At 51.9% G+C, this 2,064-nt stretch overlaps 1 protein-coding gene across 1 annotated transcript; it reads right to left on the bottom strand.

Annotated features, from left to right (window-relative positions):
- Positions 1-737: 737 nt before the first annotated feature.
- TRAVEDRAFT_25177 (uncharacterized protein) lies at positions 738-1,941 on the bottom strand (the record flags this gene model as incomplete). The annotated part of the gene is made up of 2 exons (XM_008047812.1): positions 738-1,603; positions 1,788-1,941. Coding segments are annotated over 2 exons (1,020 nt in total), but the record flags the coding sequence as incomplete, so codon positions are not given.
- Positions 1,942-2,064: the final 123 nt, after the last annotated feature.

Genomic DNA, 2,064 nt, shown 5'->3' with positions numbered 1-2,064 from the left:
GCCGAAGCCGTACGGGAAGGATAAGAAATGAAAGATGCACCCGTCGCGCCGTGCGCGACGGGTGCGATGATCGGGCCCCTACGGGGGCCGCGCTCTACTGGCCTTGCCTAGGCTATCAGGGCCGCGCGTGATTTATCGTTTCTTTATTTAGTATATGTTCTCGATTCGCGTCCGCTGCCTCTCGCACATGCCGCCGTTCGTTGGCCTACCGCCCCTCACATATACTCGATACCTCGCATTCCGACCCCCTCAATCTTGCACTCGTACCACGAGCGCGCCGTACTGAGGTCTTCTCTGTTCGCCCACAGATCCCGCTGCACACTCCGTCAATTTGTGGACTGCAAGGCTTTCATTCTCAAGCTTGAGAAGGCGCTGTATGGGTTGAAGCAGGGCAGGCAGGAGTGGTACAAGACACTGTGCGCGGGCTCGGGAAACTGGGTTTTACAAGGGCTGAGGTGGACTGGGGTATTTTCTACAAGCACAACGGTAAGCACATGCTCGTGTTCGCGGTCCATGTTAACGACTGCCTCTTCACAGGGAGCTCACGACGTCTCCTTGACAAGAACAAGGCGAAGAACAATCCCGAATTCATTGTTCATGAAGATCCACATGCGCAGTCTGTATGGTGCGAGTCTAGAAGTTGCTTTGTATATTATTCCTGTGATACAGACTGTGATTATTGTTCTATATGAGACTTGCAAGAAGGTTGAGGGTAATATATATCAGTGTAGCATATATCAATCTGAGTCCATGTCCTCATCCATGTGATCCGATCCCATAGCCCATTCAATCTCCAACTCCTCAGCTGCATCATCCTCGTCAGCTTCAAGAGCTTGGTTGTCCATCCTGTCCTCGGCATCAACCATCTCTACATCATCATACCCAACCCATTCATCCTCATCGTCTTGATGGTCTTCAAGGGACACGTCTTGCTCAGCAGCCTCATTAGCATGACCTGCTGTGCCAGACTTGGTGACTGGTCGGGGAGGATCACGTGTGTTGCGGGCAGCTGCAGAACGCTTGGAGTTGGCCCTCTTGGCGCTCTTCTGTCGCAAAGCATTCTGGAACTTGCTGATGGCGCCCATGTCACTGACACCGTGGCTGTTGTTGCTGGATATGCGTTTGAGAAAGCCTGCTTTTGAGAGGGTGACCCGGCGGGTGCTGTTGCGCTTGCGCTGTCCAGTTCCAATCGACGCCATGCGGTAGTATCGGGGATTGATGACGAGACGGACACTGTCTTTGTCCTGCTTCCACAGGAATCCAAGCGAGGTAGGGGTGCCGGCGAGTGCATAGGGAAGAAGTTGGAGATGTGAGAAGATGTGTCCGAGGCCATCGTTGATGTCTTGAGCGGCTGAGTTGGACGACTCGCGGAGTGTCCTGTGGTACTCGTAGATATATCCCACCTCAGCGTTGAGAAGGAACCACCACTGCGATCCAGATGGGACGGTGTGACCAGGTGGAGGAAAGAAGAGCTTGGCTCTGTCCTTGAAAGACAGCTCCCTGTGGCCATGGACGGGACCAGAAAGACCGCCATTGGTGGCCTCGAAGGCAACTCTAGCGATAGTCCCACGGGCCATGCCAATGGTCCAGAACTCCATGGCGTCTTCGAGAGAGGAAGGACAGGAAATGGCTGGGACGATGAGCCAGGCATTGCTGAGCATATATAGGCTGAACGAATGGGCCCCTTAGGGTTAGACCTGAGGTAGACTTTGCATTTCCAGATCTAATTTAGTGTTTTGAGTGAATACATTGATATACCATACCTCAATGGCTCTGAATCCACTTACACGCAAGTCTAGCTCGCAAATCTGCATATCCAGCTTTGTCTTCAGCGGACGGGCGCTTATTTTGCGCCAAAGACAGAGCTACCTCTGACGCAACACGTGTATTGCACTGCCGTTCTTCAAATTTGTGTATAAATTTTTTGTCAGACAATGTATCCTGCATATTATACTACAGTCTAAATAGCAGAGATTAGATTATGGGTNTGGATAAAGTAGTCTACTGGACAGTCCTAGCACCACTCATCCGCCAGAGGTGAAGTTGTCTTTGACGGACTAAGGG

This window comes from Trametes versicolor (assembly GCF_000271585.1).
Source record: "Trametes versicolor FP-101664 SS1 unplaced genomic scaffold TRAVEscaffold_271, whole genome shotgun sequence".
NCBI lineage: Eukaryota > Fungi > Basidiomycota > Agaricomycetes > Polyporales > Polyporaceae > Trametes > Trametes versicolor.
The sequence above is the reverse complement of the archived record's forward strand: the minus strand, read 5'-3'. Positions and strand labels throughout refer to the sequence as shown.